At 35.9% G+C, this 24782-nt stretch overlaps 2 protein-coding genes across 5 annotated transcripts; both read left to right on the top strand.

Annotated features, from left to right (window-relative positions):
- The first annotated feature begins 2677 nt into the window (after positions 1–2677).
- LOC132174907 (Leucine-rich repeat protein kinase family protein) lies at positions 2678–8199 on the top strand. 3 transcript variants are annotated; one of them, XM_059586655.2, is made up of 4 exons: positions 2678–2815; positions 3112–3182; positions 3664–4957; positions 7325–8199. In XM_059586655.2, exons 3-4 carry the CDS (start codon positions 3718–3720, stop codon positions 7984–7986), a joined length of 1902 nt encoding a protein of 633 aa, XP_059442638.2. In that variant the 5' UTR covers positions 2678–2815; positions 3112–3182; positions 3664–3717; the 3' UTR covers positions 7987–8199. The 3 variants fall into 3 exon arrangements, with proteins under 3 accessions (XP_059442638.2, XP_059442636.2, XP_059442639.2); XM_059586653.2 differs by having other exon boundaries at positions 3116–3182; XM_059586656.2 differs by having other exon boundaries at positions 2815–2904; positions 3116–3182.
- A 2281-nt stretch (positions 8200–10480) lies between these two features.
- LOC132173650 (disease resistance protein RPV1) lies at positions 10481–17883 on the top strand. Of its 2 annotated transcripts, XR_009439332.2 has the most exons (7): positions 10481–10788; positions 11080–11587; positions 13240–14338; positions 14748–15023; positions 15546–16454; positions 16556–17148; positions 17531–17883. XR_009439332.2 is itself a non-coding variant. In XM_059585207.2 (6 exons), exons 1-6 carry the CDS (start codon positions 10665–10667, stop codon positions 17081–17083), a joined length of 3444 nt encoding a protein of 1147 aa, XP_059441190.2. In that variant the 5' UTR covers positions 10481–10664; the 3' UTR covers positions 17084–17883. The 2 variants fall into 2 exon arrangements, 1 of the variants encoding a protein (XP_059441190.2); XM_059585207.2 differs by having other exon boundaries at positions 16556–17883.
- Positions 17884–24782: the final 6899 nt, after the last annotated feature.

Consider the following 24782-nt stretch of genomic DNA (forward strand, 5'->3'; position numbering starts at 1 on the left):
TCTTCATGTCCACCCCTTTAATGACCCAAATTCATCCTTGTTCAGCCGAACAAATTAAAGTGACCATTAAAAGGGAAAGTTTTCTTCAAGGCACACATGCAGGGTTTGGAAAATTGGAGGATTATGGGAAAAATCCATTGGCTACATTCCATGGAAGGATTGGATGCTCCAAAGAGAAGTAGTTGGTCTTTCCTTCACTCAAACAGTTGTCAAAGTTTGTGATTGGTGCATCGGGCAGTGGGCATTGGACTAACGCCGTCCACATTCTTGGGTTTGAGTTTGGGTGGGTAATTCCGACCAACCTAAAGCGACAAGCTGGGCCATGCTTTTTCATGAGAGTCGTCGGAGGTCGTTTAAAGTAGGTTTCTGGTAGAAAGAGACCTGGATAGGGCTGCATTGGCTACTGACTATATATATATATATATATATATATATATATATATACACAAATTAGTGTCATAGTTGATGTGGCAACGTTGGCCACCACGTTGACGGTATATTGGCCCATGGTGGTGGCCGTTAGACAGTTGCAGTTGGTGGCCACACACGGTGGTCGTAAGACAGAATTGATGACCATCACCACCGTCTTTCTCTAAAATCTCATTATCTCTCTAAATTTAGGATGGGTGGAGTACTGCATGCGAGTTGAGTGTGATCGGAAGGATCGTGAAAGGGGATTTATATAGGGGCGGGTAGATAGATAAGGCTGAAGTGGGTGACTAATAAGTTAAGTTTGCTTTTCAAGTTCATTGAATGTTCGTGTACTATTTTTGAACATTCCGTATATTGTTGTACTAGCGAATTCACGGAAAAGCGCTCGCTATTATCCCAAAAAGACTAGTTAATTTGTATGGGACCGAGGGGTTACAAACTTCCCCTCTTAAATTCCTGACGTCCTCGTTAGGGTCACGTCATGCAGTGCTCCAATACCACATGAGCTGGTGTGCCACTTTACTAGGTGGCTCTGATACCATTTGTAATTTCCCTCTAGTCACATCTGCGTTATTACCCCAAAAGGACTAGTCAATTTGAAACTCCCTAGAATTTATTATAAAGCCCAGTTTCACCTAGTAACTAGGCAATGTGGGATTTAGCACCCATGATTATCTTTATAAACCATCCACTCTATGTGGCATTCTTTTCATCTTTCCAATATAGGACCGAAGTGTTACACATGAAGTCCTCGAATGTTTGGTCATAAATAAAATAATTAAAATTGACATTTGGTCTATAATCGTAAATATCCGTATTATTTTCATGAGATTTATGTGATGGCAAACTACCTCTAGAAATCATATAAACATATATAACATGACGATAAGCTCACGTATAAAGACAAAATGCGTGTCTACTCTCTAAACTATTGAAAACTTGAAATGTTTGAATAAAATGTGAAATGTATAGTTTTAAATCACCAATTTTAAAATACCACATGAAACATGAAAACTTATACAACTTGGATTTTCATTTTATTTACTTTATAATTACTTAACTAAAAGGGAAATGTATTTAAAATTTGTAAAAATTAACTAACGGATAATATGACATTATTTGTTTAATCCGAAAAAAATATTTAGGAAAAACTACACTCACTCTCTCTAATCTACTATACAATTTGCATGTCCATCCATCTTTCAATTCTTCCCATTCTAGTCACAATGTAAAAGGCTGATATAAAGTCTAATGTATTATTGTAATGGTTATTGAATACAAGAGAGCCTTTAGCCAATTATATCTTTCATTTGAATTATTTTATTTCATTTTTTGACATATCCACACAAGCGGATGAAAAGAGATTCAAACTAGTGACCTTCGCTTCATGAGATGTTATCCATAACCAATTGAAGCATTTGTTAATAACAAGCATATGCGTTAATACTACCATTCTCAAAATTTACGAGAGTGGCCGACCCAAAATTTTTTTATGTGTGGTTCGGTCATCTTCTTCGGGTGATTAATTGAATAAGGCCAATTTTTTTTTTTTTTCTTCGTCAAAATAGTTGGGATAATAAAGGGCTCATTTGGTAATGCCTTTTTAGAGTACTTTATTATTATTATTATTATTTTTTACACTAAATTGTACAAAATGTATCGTTTATGAGTTTTTTTTTTTTTTTTCAAAACTCATAATTACATATATTTTTAAATGATATTTTATTACATATTTTATTTTTTTTCAAATCATAATTTCAAAAGTGAAAGTATTCACAAATTTAAAACACAAAATACTTTTGCAAAACCCAAAATTATTTTTCACTTTTATATCACGATCAAAACCAAAAAGTCAAAGTCAGCCTCTAAATTTTACCAAAAATGAACCCAGGAGATCTTGACCATTCAGTTTAAAGAACGGTAAAAGAATTCCAGGAGATCCCCATCTTCGTCCATATGAGACAACGTAAAGACAAGAGTTCAATCCTTATCCAATCCAACGGTTGGATTTCATCTACACAAAAACACTTCATCTAAGTCAAACGGCTATGATTGCTATAATTTCCTACCTGGCCCCACGCAATTAATAGCGGACCCACGTGGGAGGCCCTGGCCCACGCCACGTCACAGATCCCCAAAAACCCACCCTCCCGTGAGTAAAACAGGGCGGTTTTCCGTCCACACATTCACCGTTATCTCTCGGCACCCGCCGGTTACCTTAATGGAACCCAAATCTTTTAGAGAACCCTCAGTCACTTGGCTCGCTTCGCTCTCTTTCAGTTACAGTGTGAGACCAAGCAATAGAGCCGTTGGGAGCTCTTTCAAAAGCGTCAATGGCGGTCTTAGTGTTTGTTAATCTCAACCGCCTTCTTTGACTCTCTCTGTAAGTGAAAAATTATAGCTTTTTTCTCTGCCTTTTCGCATTGGATGCTACTGTGGCGAGCACCCATTATCACAGAGAAATCATAGCTCGTACGTTTTTTACAGCACTCACCTGTGTCTGTGTGTGTGTGTGTGAGAAAAATTATAACTTTCTATGCTTTTTTGCACTGGATGATTACTTTCGCGAGCACCCATTATCATAACTCGTACGTGTTTTACATACACACACGCGTTGCACGTGCTACCCTCAGACTGTGTTCCTAATAGCAATTTTATGTTTTATGTTCTTTCTGAGAGGCAGAGTTGTACGGTGTTTAGCGAGCATTCACGAGAAGAGAGGCTCCTTGGTTCAGATCTGAAAAGAAATGGTATGTAAATGTAGCTAACTCTCAGTGGCCTCTCTCTGATTGGTAGCTTCTGTTTCTTGTTTCTACTGCGCGGCTCTCGAGGAACTTGATTCTTGTTTTCTTTATTTGTTTCAAAATCCAATATATTCTCGATTTTGCAAATTCAACGAAAAGAGTTGGGGAAGAAAGAACAAAAAGAAAAGAAGCACACCGCTTCTGGTGAAACACACTGCTTTTTTTCAGATTAAAATAAGCCCCTTTTTGACTAAAATGCATTATTCAAAGCCTGCAAGCTCATTTCTTTACGTGAAGTTTCTCAGAACTCGCTTCTACTTTTACCGACAATGATCTCGGAATCTGAATCCTTTTTTTTTTTTTTTTTTTTTTTTGGGCTTTTCTCTTTCTCTTTTGCTTTTATTTGAATTTTCGTTTGTAGTGTTTTTGGGTTTATATTCCGCTAAAGCCATAAATGTAAAAGAAAGGATTTTTGTTGTTGTTGCAGAAACAGCTCGTTATCTGCTTGAAGGGTTAAAGTTTTTGAAGAAGAGTGAGGCAAATGGAAGTTCTGGGTGTTATTTTCTCTTCTATTTTCTTGGTGGGTTTAGTTTTTTTTCAGGGAAATGCGGACCCAGTTGAGGATAAGCGAGCTCTGCTCGATTTCGTGAGCAATATCCCTCATTCTCGCTCTCTCAACTGGAACGAGAGCTCCCCTGTATGTAACCACTGGACCGGAGTGACTTGTAGTGAGGATAACTCTCGCGTAATAGCCCTCCGATTGCCCGGAGTCGGGTTTGACGGTCCGATTCCGCCCAACACTATAAGCCGCCTCTCAGATTTGCAAGTTTTGAGCCTCAGATCCAATGTCATTACTGGGAATTTTCCTTCTGATCTTGCCGAGCTCAAAAACTTATCCTTTCTGTACCTTCAATTCAACAACTTCTCCGGTCCATTGCCATCGGATTTCTCAGTTTGGAAGAACTTGACTATTATCAATTTGTCTAACAATCGTTTCAATGGGAGCATTCCTTACTCGCTCTCGAATCTGACTCAGCTGGCGGGTTTGAATCTTGCAAACAATTTACTTTCTGGTGAAATCCCTGATCTCAATTTGCCCAAATTGCAACTTCTAAATTTGTCCAACAATGATCTGAATGGTACTGTACCTAAGTCACTTCGGAGGTTTCCGATGTTGATGTTTAGTGGTAACAACGTTTCTTTCGAAAATTTGCCTCCTAATCTTCCTCCAGTGTTTCCACCCTCTCCAGAAGCTTACCCAAAGCCTAGGAATTCTGCAGGGCTTGGTGAAACGGCATTGTTGGGAATTATAATTGCTGGGGGTGTTCTAGGAGTTGTGGCATTTGTTTTTCTAATACTTGTTTGCTGCTTGAGAAGAAAAAGGGAAGATGAGTTGTTATCGGGTAAGTTGCAGAAGGGAGAGATGTCACCTGAGAAAGTGATTTCGAGGAATCAAGATGCAAATAATAGATTGGTTTTCTTTGAGGGTTGTAACTATGCATTTGATTTGGAGGATTTACTGAGGGCCTCTGCTGAGATACTTGGAAAGGGGACCTTTGGTATGGCTTATAAGGCGATTCTAGAGGATGCAACCACTGTGGTGGTGAAGAGGTTGAAGGAGGTGAGCGCTGGGAAGCGGGATTTTGAGCAGCAGATGGAGCTTGTGGGAGGTATTAGACATGAGAATGTGGTGGAGCTGAAGGCATATTACTATTCCAAAGATGAGAAGCTGATGGTGTATGATTATTACAGCCAAGGGAGTGTCTCGGCTTTGTTACATGGTATGTTGCTTTCTTAATCCTCTATGTTTCTGTTTTGATCAGTTGCTTAAATTTATGTAGTTTTATCGTCTTTATACGTCCTGAAGATAAACTGTTGATAGTTGCAATTTTCATATTGGAAGCTAGTACTTTCCAATTAATGCCCAGTGTAGCTCTAGTCCTTCTGATGCATACTACAAAAGGCTTAGCTGTTAAGAGTGTTCAAGCAAAATATTTTAGTTTGATCATTTCTAAAGCTTTAGTGAAAGGGAATGTCACCATCCTTCTGTCTCTGTTTGACCTGGTCTTGGGTTCAACTAAGCTTGATTGTATCTCTTGACTTGTTGGATGTATTATGAGGTGCTATTTATTTCTTTTATATAAGTAATTCAACCTTATTAGAAAGCGCCAAGGAGTGCAACCCAACTACACAGGCGAATACGTGAGAGACACCCAACTAGGGAGAAGAAGAAGAACACAAAATTCATAAACTCTATGAAATTAGAAAATAGAAGATTGTTGTGAGTAGCCATCCAAACATAGAGGGATTTGAACATGAAAGCTTTTAACTCTACCATCAACAAGCTCTCACAATCTTCAAAGTTCTCTGCATTGCGTTCTGGCTAGATACACTACATTAATCACAAGGGAACCATCCTCCAGGCTTCTATATACGGTGGCAAAGCTGACCTTTCCAACTAGCCAACAACTCCATCACCCGTTGGAGTATTACAAGGTGTTAAGTTTATGTATTTTCAAATTTATTAACCTTAATGTTGGGATAATCTGTTCAACTTTTCCCCATGTAGTTGAGCTAACATGTGTGCAGTTTAGAATTGTTTATACTTCAATGCCTTGAATTTGACCTGAGGAACTACCCTTGCTACTGAGCAATCTAACTGTAGTGGCTGCTTTTAAGGCCAGAAGTAATGGAGCATGGAAATTTTTACTGTCGAAACTTCCTTATTAGTTGTTTACGTCTACATAGACATAACCGTGCTGGTAGGCACCAAGAGTAAATAGAGTTTTGTGTTGCGTCTTCTCTGCTGCTTCACCATAGGATGAAAGGAGGCTCTGTGAGAGTGCAAATGCATACAATCACACATAGATGTGAAAGTATCACGTATATAAGCAAATAAATTTCATTTGTGCCGGATTTTCCAAGCTTAGACAGTTACATTGTCCGAGAAGGTGAGATGTTGTAGTAGGGATGACTTACATAATCTGAACAAAGTGGTCTTGCAAACAATTATGTACGACTCCTTAAGTTTTTCTTTTGAATATGGCTTGCTTTTACAGATTTGGACATCAGAAATAGGGCTTTAGAATTAAAATATCCCTTAGACAGTTGTTGGACACTGACTTGGTATGGATATCCATCTCTACTTGAAGTCAACTACATGAATCATTCTTCCCATGTCTAACAGTTAAAAGGAATACCTTTCTCTCTCTCAAAAAAAAAAAAAAAAAAGAAAGGAATGCCTTTCATTTGAGGCATAAAACTTGAAACGTTGTTGTATGAATTTCATTCCTGTAGTTCTGCATTCCTTTGTGGTCATCTTGTAAAAAGGTTTTCCTACAATCTCGGTAGGGGATAGATATTTAGTGTCTTTTATTGTACGAAGAATTGAGTGACTGAGGAAGGATATAGCGAGCGTATGATTTGACAGCTCATGCCGTCCCAGGTGGAGCATAATGTCAAAATCAGACTTGTGTAGCCAGTGCCAAGGAGCGGCTTTGGTTAGAGTATTAAGAACTCGAAAGAGGGTCTGGGTTTGGAAAAGAACTATGCATAATGAATACGTAACTTTTCGAGTTTAGTTCCTAGTATTTTGAATGTTAGAGGACTATGCATAATGAATACCTTGAGAATCCATGCTCAAGTTCTCTATGGGAGCATAATCTAGTAAAAGTTCAACTCTGACAATCCCCATAATAAGAATTAGATTTCAAAATCAATCTAACTCTACTTATTCTTTCTTCAATGTTATTATTTAGTAATTTGTGAGGGCTTTAAGTGCAACAAGAATTATTTAGAAAATAATGGTCAACAGGTTCAAGTTTTTGAAAGTTGTGGCTAGACTTGGCTTGATCTGACCAATAAGCCAATTCTGGCTGCACAATGTTGCCTACACTTTGGAATATCATCTGATGTTTTCTTCCATACTAGGATTTGAGAATCTTGTGGTCATATACATCTTGCAAGCATTAAAGAACTGTTTGCTAATGTGATATGATAATCATCATTGAACCATTACCCAAAGCTTTTCCCTGGTAAAATTGTATCAATTTAAACAAGTAGTATATCTCTACTGTCTGCCTGGAGTGCCAAAGTGGTCAGTGGGTGTGTGGAACTTGATATATCTTCTAATGCTTATTACTTTTCAGGTAAAAGAGGAGAGGATAGGACCCCTTTGGATTGGGATTCCCGTCTAAGAATAGCTATAGGTGCAGCAAGAGGCATTGCTCGTATCCATTTAGAGAATGCTGGGAAGCTAGTCCATGGCAACCTCAAATCCTCAAACATCTTTCTCAACTCTAAACAGTACGGATGTGTCTCTGATGTTGGCCTGGCAACTGTAATGAGCTCACTGGCCCCACCTATCTCCCGAGCTGCCGGATACCGAGCCCCAGAAGTGACAGACACCCGGAAAGCAGCGCAGCCTTCCGATGTCTACAGCTTTGGGGTGGTTTTACTGGAGCTCCTCACTGGAAAATCCCCCATCCATACTACTGCAGGTGATGAGATTGTCCACTTGGTCAGATGGGTTCATTCAGTCGTCCGAGAAGAGTGGACTGCAGAAGTGTTTGACCTAGAGCTGATGAGGTACCCAAATATTGAGGAAGAGATGGTGGAGATGTTACAGATAGCAATGTCATGTGTTGTGAGGATGCCAGATCAGAGACCAAAAATGCCAGAAGTAGTGAAATTGATTGAAAATGTCCGGCGGCTTGATACCGAGAAGCAGCCGTCATCTGGAAACAAATCTGGAAGTTCAACCCCACCACAGCTGGTGGTGGTTGGGACAGATTCCTCTATTTCAAAGTGATTGAACCATTTTTATATTTTTCCCCTGCTCTGTTGGTGTATTGTTAGTTCAATTCATCCAAGATGTTCTGCTCCTGTTGATGAACAAAATTATGATTAATTTTTGTCAACCTGATCCCAGTAAGGTAGAGTTGGGTAAGGTTACATATCGGTGTATCCACGTGCTGTTGATGCCGGTGATGGCGGTAAGATGTGCTCTATAACCTTATTTCTCTCTCTCTCTCTCTCTCTCTGATGCATTAACAGCAATCATATGGAATGCTCTGCCTGATGGAATTCAGAATCATGCAATTTTCTTCCCCACAATAAGTGAATGCATGAATAACTTCCTACAAATCTATAATTTTTGAGCCATAGTGAATCCCAAATCGAGAGTACTTGCAAGGAAAGAAGTAAAACAAGCATGAAGGATCCTTTCGGGTTCCGAGGGTGGTTTACTTTGATGTTCAAGTCACTATTGATTAAAGAAGAGCTTAAAGCTGATTTTTTGGAGCAGTTGCGCCTGGCCATATGGGCTTGGCTAGAATTAGTCGATCTTTAGGGCCTGTTTGAAATAGGCCTTCTTGGGCTAACTGTAAGCCGAGGAGGCCCACTTCCTGAAGGTTATTCTTGGGTACACAAATTACTATTGTAACACTCCAAATAGCATGGAGTCCTTCTACCGAGCCTTATTAATGGTTCTAAAAACAAAAATGTGACTTTTCTTTCTCTTTGAAAGCATTCAAAGAGAAACATAAAGGGTAATCATTTCATGGTTAACATTTTGTTTTTTGTTTTTTGTTTTTTAGTTTTTTTTTTTTTTTTATATGTAATAGTGTTACATGATGTCATGTTTTAGTTAATATGACAATATATTCAATACGGGTCAATATATATTCTTTTAATAGCCTCCTCGCATTCTGCCGTCCATGCTCACCGCTTCTCCAAATCTGATGTGTTGTCTAGTCTTCGTCTCTCAGCTTCCGTCCCTTAGGGGTTTCGCTTGGGTTCTAGATCAGTTATTTATTTATTTATTTTTTCAAAACTAGATCTACTTTCCTTAGTGATCCTTGCCGACCAACATGCCCACCCACCGCCTTCCCAGCTCCCTAGTTTCGTGATGCCGCCAACTGCTCTCAAATCTACCCCCCATGCGCCGGCACGTGGTCTCCACTTGTCGGTGAGTAGATCTCACTTGCCACTTATTTTCCTCCAATCGCCTACTTGCTACTAGAGCTGTTGTTTTGAGGAGTGGTTGTTTTTTTTTTTTTTTTTTTTTTTTTTGCACTCTTTGTTTTTTGTGGGTTGCTATCTCCTTGTTCTTATTTGGTCTGATCCGATGGAGAATATTTTTGTAGCTGGTGTTTGTTCTTCATTAACGACTCCATTATGGTTTTCGACAATACCTCTCTTGCAACAACCATTTCATGGTGATTGTTGCTTTTATCACTTGTGGCTCTTTATTGAGTCATTTTGTTGTAATATTATCACATTGTAGGGCCTTTAGAGGAAGCCCAGCTCATTTAGGGTTCTTTTGGAATCATGTATGAAGCCATTACTTACTGTCTTTGTGTTTGTTTGTACTGTCTTTTTTATTTGGGCTATGTTGGTTAGAGTGTTCACCCTTTTATTGTTATTCATCCATGTAACCCATTTCCATTATTTAAATGAAAAAAAAAAAAAACACATGAAATATAATGTTGACCATAAAAATTAAAATATTAGATTCTGTCTCGTCTTACCCATAAATCAAAATAATAATCTTTTTTTTCTTCTTTATAATAATCTATTTTAATTGCTCTTAAAGGCACGCGTAGCCGAGCAAACATGCATGCAACACAATAAAATAATGGAAAATTGGAGAATCTCATTTTTTTAGATCCTAGTTATCCAAAGGTCTAAAAATATTTAGGAATACAAAACTCAAAAACAAACTTAACACACCTGATTATTATTACAAGTTGTCCCATGGGGCGGCTCGCCGCGGTCGCCGGCCATCCCATGGGTGGCTGGTGTGGCGTGAGGCCACCCCTAGGCTATGGGGGTGGCTATCCGGCCACCCCATGGTGGCCAAGGAGTGGCCTTGTGCCACCCCTCGAAGGCCATGCACGACCACCCCCAGCAGATTTAGGGGTGACGCGCCCACCCCCAGAAGGCCATGGGGGTGGCCGTGCCGAGGGATTGGTTGTGTGTCCACCTCAGATGGGTAGCTTTGGGCAAAGCCGCCCCTTGGTTTTTGTTTTTATTTTATTTTTAAAATAAATAATTAATTAATTAATTTTTTAGTTTAAATTTGGTATAGAATCCTGTACAATTGTATTTATGTTTGAGTTTTGAGATTGAAATATTTTGAACCTTAGATTCATCTGAGAACTGAGATTAGAGAAAATGAGTTCCACTGAGAGATCCTGATCCACGCGGAGTCAGTCTTTTGTTAATTGCAATTTGCAACCGTTTTTTCTGAATTATTTTAAAATTGGTGGTCAACCCTGTTTTCAACTTTAGTTTTCTCTGTGATTTCTTGCTTAATAATCTTCTATTGATGGACAGAAAGTGGAAAAAAGCTGTGAAAGCAAGAAAATTCTCTCTTTTTCTTTTGTCCATTCCCTTCTACCATTTCCAGTCTCTCTCTTCCTCTTCCCCGCCCACTCAACTAAATCTCTCTATCTCTCTCTCCGCACATTTCTCACTCTAACACCCATGGATCGCCACGAGAGCCAAACCGCCATTGCGAGACCAAGCTTGAAGCGGAAGCTGGAGCCAGAATCCCAAGACCGAAACCAGGCTCGCAAGATTCTCGTCGTCGAAGATCCAAACAAAGACGGTACTCTGTTTTACTGCAGATTTGTGCTCAAATATTTTCTAATACGTTTATTATTATTATTTTTTGGATTGAGATTTTTTTAATGTTTTTTTCCGACTGTGAGCCATAATATACTGGAGTCTTCTTCATCTTCAAATTCTCTGGATTCAGGAAGAAAGAGAAACAGAGAGACCCATTTGAGAGACAGATGGAAAATTTTCATTTTCACTTTCTCATTTTTCAGCTTTTGGCCCGTTAGCTCACAGGATTTGTCTCTCTTTTTTTTTTTTGGTTTGTTTTTTTTTTTCTCAGTACAATCAAACTCGACCTCCACAAGTACCTCCTCCTTTTCCAGACCCCATTGGAATTACGACGTCTTCCTGAGTTTCAGAGGTGAAGACACCCGCAAGAACTTTACGGATCACCTCTACTCCGCCTTGTTGCGAGTCGGAATTCATACCTTCCGAGACGATGAGGAGCTTCGAAGAGGAAAGACCATCTCTACCGAACTACTCAATGCGATTCGTGGATCGAGGATTTCCATTGTGGTTTTCTCCAAAGGCTATGCTTCTTCCCGGTGGTGCCTTGATGAACTTGTGGAGATCGTGCAGTGTAGAAATACCATAGGCCACACTCTTCTTCCCATATTTTATCACGTGGACCCCTCCGATGTCCGAAAACAGGCAGGAACTTTTGCCGAAGCATTTGCTGGGCATGAAGAGCGGTTTCAGACCGATATTGGGAGAGTGCAGAGGTGGAGAGTAGCTCTTACTGAAGCTGCAAATTGTTCCGGCTGGAATCTTGAGAGTCTTGAAAATGGGTATTATGCTATGGTCCCTTTTGCTTTTTCATGCTTATTTTTTTAATATGTTTTTGTCCTGTTCTTTTCTTTTAAATTTATGTGAAAAGTGAATAAAAAAAAAAAAAAAATTAGTATCGTTTTCTGTTTCGTGCCCACTCTACTAGTATAGAGATATCTTGATTCTAGAATTATGAAGTATAGGATGGCCTTCTAAGTACAACAAATAGCAACAACATGGCAACAAGAAATCCCAGCAAAATTCACAACTTTCAACAACCCCATAATCCCTTCACCAATATACAATGTAGATTTTTGGAGGCTGAAAAACAACTAAAAAGCTATGTGGGTTTTATGATAAGATAGTGAATTTGAAGCTAAGGGTTGGCTTTAACACAGGGGGTTGGAAACCAGAGTTGGTTTTATTCAGCAACTGTCAGAGAGAGAGGTAGAGAGCAATATAGCCTATTTAGGATTGTTGTTCTGTAGCTTGCTCTACCAAATTTTGGTTGCCAATAATTTCGTTAACTTGGAAAATTATGAAAGGGAAAGCATAGGACGGTGACGGCCCTGGCCGGGGGTAAGAGAGGTCAGGGTTATACAGAAAGTAATTGAGTAGGGAGAGGAAACATGTTAGTTTGGACAGCTATGAAGGCTAAAAAGAAATTGGCTTTGGTTCAGTTTATGTGCCATTGCTTCGGACCTATCTAAGTACCATTTTTTTTTGTTGGCTTGCTAGCGAGGGATATGCAATTAGATGTGTAAAATTGATTAAAAATCTATGTTGTATATTGGTGAATCAAGGGAATTTGGGTTATTGAAAGGTGTGGGTTTTGCTGGGCTTCTCTTGTTGCTATTTGTTGTACTTTCAATGGGTTCTGTGAGTGGAATTGGAGTTAACTGGAAACCTTTTTATTTATTTATTATTATTTTTTTTTATAAGTAATTTCATTTCATTAATAAAGCGCAGGGGGCGTAACCCTAGTGCACAGGTAATATACAAAGATGAACCCTAAATAGGAAGACGAAAGTTAACTAGAAACCTGGGAAACAAACCCTCTACCGGCCGTAATAGTGGTGGAAATGCTAAAGGACTATGGTTTTAGAGGGTTAAGCTTTCACGTGGTGTTTTGTTTTGTTTTTGTATTGATGATGTGGCACCTACTAATGTGGCGTTGATATTGGCATCTTGACGTGGACACTAACATGTCAAATGAGATACACATGGCATATGGCAAACCGTTAACTTTAACACTTAAGTGACATACATACCTATTTAAAATTTGAACAAAACCTAAGAACTTAATTGTTAAAATTGGAAAGATCAAAATAAGACGAAAACCTAGGGACTAAATATGATTTTTTTTCCTTTCAATAAATTGTTGCACACATGAGAGGATGATACTTTAACCATACTTTGCATGAAATAGTTAATGGCTATGTTCACGAAAAGGAAAAAAAGAATGTCTCATGGAGAAGATTGTTGCCCTGACATATTAAAAAGAAAAAATTCGTAGTAAATTTGATAGCACTTAATTGCTTGCCATGACATATTAGTCTCAAATGATTGAGATGACAACATCCTTTTGATGCTAATGACTCATAATTTCTTTCTTCTTTTTCTTTCTTTGTGCTTATTTTAGTGTTTTATTTTCCTTTGATATAATGATCAGGTATGAATCAAGCTTCATTGAGAAGATTGTTGAACATGTTTCCTATGAATTGGAACCCATTGGCTTGAATGTTGCCAGACACCCAACAGGAATAAATTATCGTGTTAATCGGGTTAAAGATTTGTTAAATCTTGGAATAAGTGACATTCGCATTGTAGGCCTTTACGGGATGGGTGGAATAGGGAAAACAACCATAGCAAAAGCTGTCTATAATCAAATATGTTATAGATTTGAAGGAAGTAGTTGTCTTTTAAACATTAAAGAAATTTCAGAACAGCCTAATGGTTTAGTTCGGTTACAAGAACAACTTCTTTATGATATATTAAAAATGAGAAATTTGAAGATTGACAATGTTGATCGAGGCATCAATTTGATTAAGAAAAGAATTCATGGAAAAAGAGTTCTTGTTGTTCTTGATGACGTGGATGACATGGAACAATTACACGCATTAGTTGGAAACTCAGAATGGTTTGGTCCGGGAAGTAGAGTCATTGCAACAACTAGAGATGAACATATACTAACTAAACTTGGAGTACATGGAAAATATAAGGTTGAAGAATTGGGAGAGGAGGAGTCTCTTCAACTTTTCAATTTGAATGCCTTCAACATGAGCCATCCAAAAGAAGATTACTTGGAGCTTTCAATTGGTGCAGTGAAATATTGCGGAGGACTTCCATTAGCTCTTGAAGTTTTGGGTTCTTTTTTATTAGGAAGAAACGTTGATGAATGGAAAAGCGAATTGGAAAAACTACAAAAAATTCCTCACCACCAAATTCAAGAAATACTTCGAATAAGTTTGAAATCACTAGATGATAGTATAAAGGACATATTTCTTGATATTGCATGTTTCTTTGTTGGTATGGATAAAGAATATGTCATCAAAATACTTGATGGATGTGGTTCTTTTCCAGTTATTGGTATTAATATTCTCGCTCAGAGATCCCTTGTGGCAATCGATTGCAAGAATAAGTTGAGAATGCATGATCTTATTCGAGATATGGGAAGGGAGATTATTCGTGAAAAGTCACCTAATTTGCCAGGAAAGCGTAGTAGGTTGTGGCTTCGCGAGGATGTCTTAAATGTATTACTCAAACATACGGTAAGAGGCTTGTTCATTTTTTATATATAAACAAATTCATATACACAAACACATGATACATGTCTTATATAGGTATATATGAGCATTCTGCCTTTTTGCCAATCGTGCATCATAGTTGAATAATATATCAATATAACTCGTAATCGAATAAATTGAAATCCAAATCTTCTCTAAATCAAGCCAATAACTGATGTTTAATAATATTTAAAAGGTATGCATCATGTTTTAAGCAATTATAATAATGTTTGAATCAATTTAGTGTTTTTTTTTTTTTTTAATATTATTATTATTTTTTTATAAATAAAATAAAATAATGATGAGGATATATAGGCCTACTCTAGTTCAAAGTTGTTCTAGCTGTACACAAGATGAGGCTATGCATTGCTAATCCAACTGTCTATTTTGCTAGGGATCGGAAACTGTGGAGGCTCTCATCTTAAGTCTCTCTGTACTTGAATATGTAAATTTGAAAACAGAAGCATTTACAAATATGAAGAATTTGAGATTGCTCCAAATCAATGCTGTACATCTCACAGGATCCTATGAGCATCTCTCTAAAGAGTTAAGATGGCTTTGTTGGCATAACTGTCCTTTGGAATTTCTACCACAGAATTTTCATCTAGAGAACCTTGTTATTCTTGACATGCAACATAGTAATGTCAAACAAGTTTGGGAGAAGAAGAAGGTATAACAAATCTTACAATTTTTTTTTTTAGGGGGAAACTTTACTTACGTCCCCGGAAGTATAAGTAGTTTCGCAATCCTACCCTTGAAGTGTAAAAATTTGCAATGTTGGTATCCCATGTTTCATCCTCTTTTAACTTCATCCATTTTTTTGTTAAAAATGCCCAAAATGCCCCATATATATATATATATATAAGAAGTGAAATTCAAAAATACCTTGTATTGACCCACGACCAATCGTAGGTCACTAGAATTTTCACTTTATTTGTTTTTTTTTTCTTCAAATAAGGGGCATTTTAGGCATTTAACAAAAAAATGGGTGAAATTAAAAGGGGTAGAAACATGAGATACTGACATTGAAATTTTTTAAATTTCAAGGTTATGATTGCAAAACTGCTTATACTTCGAGGGTGTATGTGAAGTCCCCCCCTCCCTTACTCTCTCTCTCTCTCTCTCTCTCTCTCTCTTAATGCTAAAATTAACAAGAACTTTTCCTTTCTTTTTGTTTTTATTTTTTTCATAGATACTCAACAAGTTGAAGGTCCTTAATCTCAGCAATTCAAAATATCTCACCAAATCACCAGACTTCTCTCAAGTGCCACAATTGGAGATATTAATATTTGAAGGTTGCATAAGCTTGGTTCAGGTTCATGAGTCTATTGGAAATTTGAAAAGACTTGTTTTGCTAAATTTAGAAGGATGTAAGAACCTCAGGAATCTTCCAAAAAGCATTTCGAATTTAAAATCCCTTGAAACTCTTAACTTGTCTGGTTGTTTAAAACTTGACAAGTTACCAGAGGAATTAGGAAATATGATGGCTTTAACGCAACTGCTTGCAGACGGAACTGCTATTAAGCAACTACCATCCTCCTTTGTTTTTTTGAAGAATCTTAAAACTCTATTATTATCTGGATGTAAAGAACAGTCCTCAAAATCTTGGTTTTCACTTCTCTCATCATGGATGTCACCACAAAGCTTGAACCCAATAAGTTTGCTGCCAGCGTCCATTTCTGGATTACGTTCTTTGACAACACTAGATCTCCCTGATCGCAATTTGTCTGAAGATGGAATTCCTGCTGATCTTGGGAGTTTATCTTCACTACGGAATTTGGATTTATCAAGAAACAATTTTCATAACCTACCTGATTGCATCAGTAACCTTCCTAAATTGTACTTTTTGTGGTTGGGTGAGTGTACAACTCTTCAATCAATTTCAGGACTCCCTCCAAGTGTAGGTGTCTTGGATGCAAGTGGCTGCACATCAGTGGAAAGACTCTCAATTTTGCCGAACCATAAAAGTTCACAATTTTTTAACCTTCGTAATTGCCATAAATTGATTGAGATTCAAGGCTTGGAGAATTTGGAATTTACTTCAATCATTCACACGGAGGGGTGTAACAAGCTAGCATATGATTTTAGGAGTCATCTCCAGGTTCCTTTCTCTCTCTCTCTCGCTCTCTCTTTCTCTCTCTCCCTCTCCCCCTCCCCCTCCTTCTCTCATTTTATGATGTGAGCATTTTTTTTTTTGAATAGTGTTCATCATCCATGCGTGATGATCAGTATCGTGTCATTTGCCTCCCCGGTAGTGAGGTTCCAAATTGGTTCAGCCATCAGAGAATTGGGTCTTCGATATCCTTCCATGTACCTTCAATTTCAAATGGTCAAATCCTCCGGTTGCTTGTTTGTGCTGTTTATTCAGCCAACTCAGAATACAATAAGATGGGTGGTCTTGATCCTCATGTGATAATCAATAACAAAACTAGAGGCTACGACCACACTCTTTGGCCAACACTCTTTCCCGGTCCTGTCACTTGTGAAGATCATGTCTTTCTATACCAGACGCCACTCATAAGCAATGAAATTGAGATGGAAAGTGGAGATGAAATTGAATTGTCTATCAAACTTCGGAAAGCGGCTAAAGTGAAGAAGTGTGGAATTCATCTACTAGTTGATGAGCCAAATGTAATGGAAGAATATGGAAGCATGGTTCACTATTTCGATTCTGATACTGCTAAAGATGATGCAGGCCATGGAGAGAAGGTCTCTGAAGAAAAGGACTAATGATTGAAGTGATCCATCAGAACCGAAGGCACGATCCTCCCTAATATGGCAATGGTGATGGAAAAGTATGAGAAATCCTTGGTGCTTTCTTTAGTCTGCCTTCATCTCTCTCCTGTTCCATATCAATTACTTTGTAAGAAGAACAGAAAAACCATTGTTGTTTCTGTAACTAGAAATGATAGATACTAGAAATCTTCCCTCATTCCCCATATTACGAGGTATTCAATTAGTAGCATGTAATTTGGATAAAGAGGTGAGAGTGAGAACCTGGAAAGAGAAGAATGGGCAAAGCAGCAGATTAAGAACAATCATTAAATCATATATATATATATATATATATATATATATATATATATATATATCTGTTAATTTGCTTCAAATTGTTTCTGCATGTTGGTTTGTCATTGCCACATGTTACAAGGTGTCCTTTTTATTGAATGGTTATAGGTGAAGGAAGTTTTGGTATTTATCTTGGTGGTTGTCCAAGAATTACAAAGAAGGTAGAGGTCTACTTTGACAACTTGTGGAAACTTGCACATCTCAATTTTTCAGCTTACACCAAAACAGTGTCGGAACAACAATGGCAGACTGACAGAAAAGTTCCTTGCTGGTCACATTTTGTTGATTCTAAAAAGAGTTGCAGGTATGTCAGAAGCTTATTCTGAGAAACAAGTTCAGTTGAATCCAAGGTTTAAAAAGTTATGTTCATGTAAAAATCCTTTACATTCCTGTAGCGTCTGGATAGTTTGGCATCAAATTGGTGCAACTCAAATGGTATTACAACTCATGCTTCTTGAATATTAATTGCCTTCCAAATTCCTTCTCCTTTTTCTTTTTGCTTTTGCTTTTGTGTGTTTATTTTGATATTCAATCACTATTATGTATTTCTTTTCTTGTCAGGAACTTTTTAATCAGGGAAGGGGGAATAGTGTATTTGTAAGATGAATCTAATACAGACTTTTCCTTTGAAATTAAGCTGGTACTTTTATGCAAAACTTGCTTGAAAATCAGTTTTGCTTGGCCATAATTCAAGAAATTTTTTTTTTTAAACTGCTTATTTTGCTTGAAAACTACTATGAATTATAACAAGGGCCTTGTTTGTTAAACAATAAGGCCTTTCCCGACGCACTGTTCACATTTAAAAAATTAAAAAATAAAATATAAAAATAATGATTGGAATAGAAAAGTAAAAAAGTGGTATTGAAAAGTAGAAAATTTTGTTTTGTAGTGATTTTTTTATTTAAATAATAATAAAAAGTGAATGATGTGATATAAAAAGTGTGAATGTTTGGATGTTGATTTTTTTAAAAAAATGAGATGAATAGTGTGGTGGTAACCTTGAACTTTGGCAGTCTTTTGTTTTTGTTCCCAAAAACAAATGGTATATTGCAATTTGCAAAGGCTACCATTTGAAAACATAGGAAATAAGATGAGGCAAAACTAGTTTGGAGGAAGCCTGATCTTTGTATGAGTGGATGCTTGGCTGCATCCTTTGTGATCCTCCTTAGATTTTATAGATCAGATGAAATTCACTAGTAATTTTTTTGGGAGCCTTTTATACATACCCAGTGTACTTATGATCTTGGCTGTTTATGTTCATCTCTTTCCAGATCGCTTAGAGTTTTTACTAAAAAAATTTTGAATCAGCCATGGATCAAGGATTGGAGTTGGCAGATTGTTGATTTGTTGTATTTATTGCTTATTGTTGTGGATTTTGAGGAAAGTTTTCAGCTCTTCCTTAGCCCCTGAGCAACTGTGCTGGACTACAGAGAGCAATAGCATAGAGTAGTTGCCTATATATGCCATTGCTCAAATGACTACAGAAATGATGTTGAAGCAATAATGAATCTACTTTGATTCTATTTGGTCAAATAATAGCACCCCATTTGATTATCAAGCATACACTAGGAGGAACCTTTAAATTTTGCATTGGCAATTAACAATCCCGTCACATATCAAAAGGAGACACTAACTATTAAGGGAGTTCGTTCAATGGCTTTGAGTCAATTTTTATGTAGTTAAGTAAACACCAGGGCATTAGTTTGACTCTAGCAATGAAAATCATCATGACTGATTAATGTAAACTATTTTGGGTTTTATTGATGTCATAATATGGTTGAGTTAGGTTATGGTTCAATCCGACTTGAGAAAGCGCCTGCAATTTCCACCGTTTACATTCTTCATGTCATTAGTTTTCAGCGAATAGGCTATAGTCACGTCCTAATATAGTAGCCACTTAAAAAAAAAAAAAAAAAAAAAAAAAAAAAAAAAAAAATCTTAAATTTTGTACTCTCAAGGCTACATGAAAAGGTTCAATTCCTAATATCATCTTACTAACACAAGTACCGTTGAAAATCATTAGCATAAAAATATAAAATAGAATAAGAAAAATAACAAAAAGTAAGGCAGCTTGGTACATCTTCTCATTAGTTTGGCACAAACCGAAATTGAGCAAATTGACTCTCCATATTTGCCTTGCATTTTGTTAGTTTTTTTATCAATCATTTTTTCAACTCTAGCAATTTTGTATTACAAAAGAACACAAAAGGCTATACACTGTAGCAATAAGCTGGAGCTACTGATGCTAGCATCAAATACAAACAATTACAAACACATTCCAGCACCTAATAAAGAGTGTTCAAGGTCCAAGTATAGTTGTGGCTATATTTCAGCACATAATTCCAGCACAAATATAAACATAGTGCATCAGTTTACCTAGGATTCATGTTTTTGAATCATATGTTTGTTATCACAATGAATCCTAGGAGTGAACAAGGTCAATGTACTTAGTTCTTAATTTCTTTTGTTTGGCTCGTCGAGGTCCAATGTAGGGTATTATTTTAAAGTAAAAAAATTCTTTTGAAAAAATACATATGGATTTTAAAACAAAGTCTATTAATATATTTCTCCATAATGTTTTTGTGCTTTCATTAAAAAAAAAAAAAATTAGAAGGGTAGGATTGATCTTAAAATGAGAATATGATGTGATAATAATGTGCAAAGACATTATGATTTATATTCAATGTTTTTATGCCTAAGTGAAATTATCATAAGTCACGCTCCATTTTATTTCACGGCCGTTGGGCATTCATGATAAAACATTTTTGTGAAGACTTTCTAAAGGGCATGGTATCATTTAAATTCTTTTTTAGTCTTTCATAAGGGCTTACACAGTTGCTATCTTTCCATCTGTTGGACATTTATTTGTCCTATAGTTTAGCATGTATTAGATCGAGTTGGAGCTTAGAGCCTTTAGTTAGGCTTGGGAAGCAGAGCAAGAACCGTAGGTAAATTTATTATATTTCAATATTTATGAATTGTAGTGATGTATTTGGTGATAGTTAGTTGTTGTCATCTTTTAGGGATTTGGGTAGGGGCGTCAAGGCGGTTACGGTTAGCGGTTATTGGCAATAACCGCTAACCGTAACCGCCTTAGCGGTTAGTAAATTTCACTAACCGCAACCGCTAACCGTTAGGTTAGCGGTTAACCGCCGGTTAGCGGTTAATGAAATAGATAACTGCCCGCTAACCGCTTTTTCAAAATTGAGCTTTTTTTGGGCCTTTTTGGGCTTTTTTTACCCTTTTTTTTTTTGTATTTTTTGTATATATATATATATATATATTTTTTTTTTTTTGTATTTTTAGTGTCTTCTTGAGCCCAATTGCAATAAAAAGAGCCCATATTGAAAAATAAAAAATATTTGACCCAAAATTTACATTTACTTGTACTTTAAAAAAATTTCGTTAAATATTAAATCATAACCGGTTAACTTTTTTTTAAAAAAAAAAAAATCAACACAACATATAAAAAAAAAAATTCTACACAACATATAAAAAAAAATTCAGAATTCAGACAACTGTCACAACATATAAAAAAAGTTCAACACAAAGCATATAAAATAAGTTCAAATAAAACATTAAAACTTCATCAATCCTCTCATTTGGTCCTCTAGCAAATCCTATAGACATCCAAAGAAGAAAAGTTATAAACTTAAACATAATAATATTAAGGCACAAGCATATACACATAATTTGATATTATATAATCATATAATCTCATTAAATTATATCATATGATTAATTATTTAAATTATTATCATATTTACTTATAATCTTTTTTCTTTGAATTGAACTTAATATCTAATGGTAAATAGTAATGTTTAAACTCCTAAATCCTAAATTCCTAAAGTATCTAATAATACTTTAATTAAATTGTAGTTATAAGTAATATATTATTTAATTCAATTGAATCAATTGTGATTATCATTGTACATGAATCATATGATTAATTTGTAGACTTATGACTTATGAGTTATGTCATATTATATATGTATTATTTATTATTATATAATCATATGATTTAATGATCAACTCATCATGTGATATAATCATATCAATTATAGTGACAATATATAAATTACTAAAATTATAATGATAATACATTAATACTTAAATTTTGTTTATAAGTAACACCTTGGTCATTGTTTAATCCAATGTCAATTACTTAATTTGATATTATACAAATCATATTATCATTTTACATCAACAATATGATTCACTTGAAGTTTTGAATAAAGTATTTGAATTGTCATAAAATCATATGATTAAGTATTGATATTATACATTTATAGTATTCATATGCATATGTAGACTTATATAAACTTATAACATATATAGAATTATAAGTTTATAACATACATTGGAAATAAGTCTCTAAATATTTAATTGTTGTATTTGTATGAATTTGTATACTTATGAATTATGTCATATTATATGTGTATAATTTATTATTATATAATCAAATGATTTAATGATCAATTGATCATGTGATATAATCATATAAATTATAGTGATAGTATATTAATACTCAAATTGTGATTTAATGATCAAATGATTATGTTATATGTATAAATATTTTTATAATTATAATTATAAAAATATATTATATAAAAAGGCGGTTAGCGGTTACGGTTAGTAGACCCAATAACCGCTAACCGCTAGGAGGTTATAGCGGTTAGGCGGTTAGCGGTTAATGCGGTTAAGCGGTTAGGCGGTTAGCGGTTAATGCGGTTAAGCGGTTAGGCGGTTAGCGGTTAGCGGGCGATTTTTAACCGCCCGCATTGACACCCTAGATTTGGGGTTGTATTTATTTAAGAGATGTTTTTGAATTATTAATTGTAGCTTAAATCCCCTTCAATATATATATATATATATATATATACTGTATACTGTAGCTTAAATCTCCAACATTCCATTCTTGAAATAAGTCTTCAAAAAAATTGATAGCATTAAATAAGGAAATCAAATAATATATTAATATTAAAGTCATTCTTAAATAAAATCCTCATCATTGTGGAGTAGATCAATCGGCTGGGACCACGCCTAATGAAGCGGAGGTCACTAGTTCGAATCCTCCTCTCCCCTCTTGTGCGGACATCTCAAAAAAAAAAAGTTAGTTAGCAATAAATTATGATCCCAAGTCCCAACAGCCAACTAGCCCCATTTCTCTAAATTATGTCTTTTCTTAATGCATGTATCGCTTATTTGATTGAGAATTATTATTATTATTATTATTTTGCATGTCCACACAAAGGGGGTGAAATTGAAAGATTTGAACCAGTGACCTTTATTTCATCAGGCGTGATCCTCGATCAGCCAATATGAACTACCCCTTAGGGACTTTATTGACAAAGATTAAATGGCCGGATTAGCCATACTATCAATTGAAATAAGATGTTAGAAAAACTTAATAAGTAATTTTGCATCACAAAAAGCGAGAAGAATAATTTTTTTAAAAAAATTAAATATTATTTAATTGACATTTAAATTTTTAAAAAAATGTTCCACTTAAACTTCTCGTCTTAGACCCCAAAAGTCTGGTCACCGCAAGAAAAGACATATAAACTTCTGCCTTCTCTTCGGAGAGAAGAAAATGGAAAACTTTCCATGAAGCTTGTGAAGTTGTGAGGGTCAAGAGGGATTTTTCTTTTCAAATAAGATAGTTGTATGCAAAGAGAAAATCGAAATGTTACCTTTTTTGAGTATTTCACCAATTGAGACAGCTTAATCTACCTTTGATTTCCAAATCCAATCTGTTATGTAATTATTTTTAATTTTTTGCCATATATGCTGGTATATATATAATTAGTTCCTTAAACCAGTTATACTAGTACATGCTTATTTTTTAGTCACAAATCCAATAACAAAGGAAGCTTTGGATTGCTTGGAAGAGTACCCCAGCATAATTCGTTGGTCATCAATGATTTTACGACTTGTAGATGATCTTGGAACATCTAAGGTATGCAAACCAAAGGGTTTCATCAAGAATGCTTTTGAATAGTTAACATCAACATTGCCTAACATCCTCGTATTAATATATGTAGTGGCGGAGCCAGCCAATTCATGTTGCAGGTGTCGCTGAATAGACTAATTTTTTAATTTTTAATTTTTTTTTTTAATTTTTAATTAGAGATTCAAAATGATATTATTCATCTTCAAACCATTGGAGATTTAAGATGACGCTCATTGGAATTTGAAGTTTCGGCATTAAAATTCAACGGTGTATTACTTTCCAAAATGTCGGCTTCTTTCATTTTGAAGAATGAATCAATAGTTTTAAACTTTAACATGATGGATGAACCTAAAATTTTTAAGTTAAATCAAAACCTTGTAAGAGACATCAAAGTTGCAGAACAAATTCAACTATTTATAATGGGTGCCACTAACATGTATTATTCTCTGAATTTGATCAAAGCCTAAAGAGGCTAAACAATATCATAACACAACAACAACATTATAACACTTCAAGAATAAAAATAGTAACCAAATTCTTACACTCTAAAACACAAAAATCATACTTCTCAGTTCATGACCACCCATGAAATGAAAAAAAAAAAAAAAAAAAAAAATGCCAATAAAGAAGGGGACCAGAAATATTGGGATACCTTAGTGTCATTGGTAAAAATCCAGGCCCCCAATCAGTTCCTGACCACCTATTTTCTGCCCGAAAAAGACATGACACACATTCAAATTATAAACAATTATTGGGTGCTCTTATTTCATCAAGGGAAAAAAAATCAGGTTAAATGCATAAAATTAATCATAAATCAATTTTAATGGAACAAATGATGCAAAACTCACCTGATATAAGATCTCCAGCCCTTGGCTTGAAGTTGGAGTAGTCGAGTTGGAGCATCTGTGAGAGCACTGTGAGAGAGAGAGAGAGAGCGTTTGAGAGGGATTGAGGGAGAGAGAGGGAGAAGAGAAAGGGAGAGAAAAGCGTGAGAAAGGCAGGAAAAAATAAACAAATTTTTTTTAGTGGTTAAATATTAAATACCCCCATGGTTTCGTTATTTTATTTTTTCTCACATAGGGTTTCATTTTTATCACATGAGGTCACTGTGGTTTGATAATAGACTAAATTAGTCATTCTGTTAGTTAACTTAATAAAAGTCTATGTGAACCAATCAAATGTTGACACGTAGCACTTACTTAATTTTTTTTTTTTTTTTAAAAAAAAAAAAAAAAAAAAAAAAAAAAAAAATTGGAGGTGGCTCTTGGCCATTTGGGGGTGGCCTTTGGCCATGGCCACCCCCATCTAGCCGGATGGGGGTGGCCGAGCCACCCCCTTAGCTCCAAGGGGTTGGCCGAGCGACCCTCAATACCCACTGGGGGTCGCTCGGCCACCCCCATGGAGCCT

Source organism: Corylus avellana, chromosome 3 (genome assembly GCF_965113065.1).
Source record: "Corylus avellana chromosome 3, dhCorAvel1.hap1.2, whole genome shotgun sequence".
In the NCBI taxonomy this organism is placed as follows: domain Eukaryota; kingdom Viridiplantae; phylum Streptophyta; class Magnoliopsida; order Fagales; family Betulaceae; genus Corylus; species Corylus avellana.